The 713-nt window shown below is 55.5% G+C and overlaps 1 protein-coding gene across 1 annotated transcript; it reads right to left on the bottom strand.

Moving 5' to 3' along the window:
• Positions 1 to 6: 6 nt before the first annotated feature.
• On the bottom strand, positions 7 to 707 carry LOC109508923 (trypsin-3-like; the record flags this gene model as incomplete). The annotated part of the gene is made up of 3 exons (XM_019858849.1): positions 7 to 140; positions 224 to 477; positions 556 to 707. Coding segments are annotated over 3 exons (540 nt in total), but the record flags the coding sequence as incomplete, so codon positions are not given.
• Positions 708 to 713: the final 6 nt, after the last annotated feature.

Genomic DNA, 713 nt, shown 5'->3' with positions numbered 1-713 from the left:
TACCTGGCAAGAGTCTTTGCCTCCCTCCAGGAATCCGGCGCAGAACATGTTGGAGGTGATCTGTCCAGGGTAGGAGTTCCTGCAGCTGCTGTCGCTCAAGATGGGGGCGTCCAGGCACCTCAGACGGTCAGGGTAGTTGTCTGAAGAGGAGGAAAGGACACACGTGAGTGCTGATACATGGAATAAGTGGATCCCCTTGAGGGTTTTTCTTTTTTTAACTGACTTCCAGAGCCGCTCATGTTGCCCCATCCAGAGATCAGACAGCGGGTGCCTGAGCCGGCACAGCTGGAGGGCAGGGACACGGTGCGCACGTAGCTGTTCAGGGTGGCGGGCTTGCTCAGCTTGATGAGCATGATGTCGTTGTCCAGGTTGCGGCTGCTGTATCTGGGATGTCTGATGACCCGACTGGAGGTGATGAACTGCTCCGTGCCCTCGTTGACGGCGATGTTGTGCTCACCGAGACGCACCTGGATGCGGCTGCACAGAAACGCACATGACGGTGATGCCAAGTTCAAAGTCCCGCAGAAGTTTCATGTCAGCTGTGTTACGACTTACGACTTGTAGCAGTGAGCAGCAGACACCACCCAGGTGCTGGAGATCAGGGAACCTCCGCAGAAGTGGTAGCCAGAGTTCAGAGACACCTGGTAGGGTACAGAGTTCTTTCTGCACTCGTATCCACCAACAATCTTGTCGTCCTCATCATCAATGGGAGC

The sequence above is a fragment of the Hippocampus comes genome, unplaced genomic scaffold (genome assembly GCF_001891065.2).
Source record: "Hippocampus comes isolate QL1 unplaced genomic scaffold, H_comes_QL1_v1.1 C16700740, whole genome shotgun sequence".
In the NCBI taxonomy this organism is placed as follows: domain Eukaryota; kingdom Metazoa; phylum Chordata; class Actinopteri; order Syngnathiformes; family Syngnathidae; genus Hippocampus; species Hippocampus comes.
This window is presented reverse-complemented; position numbering and strand designations above follow the sequence as displayed.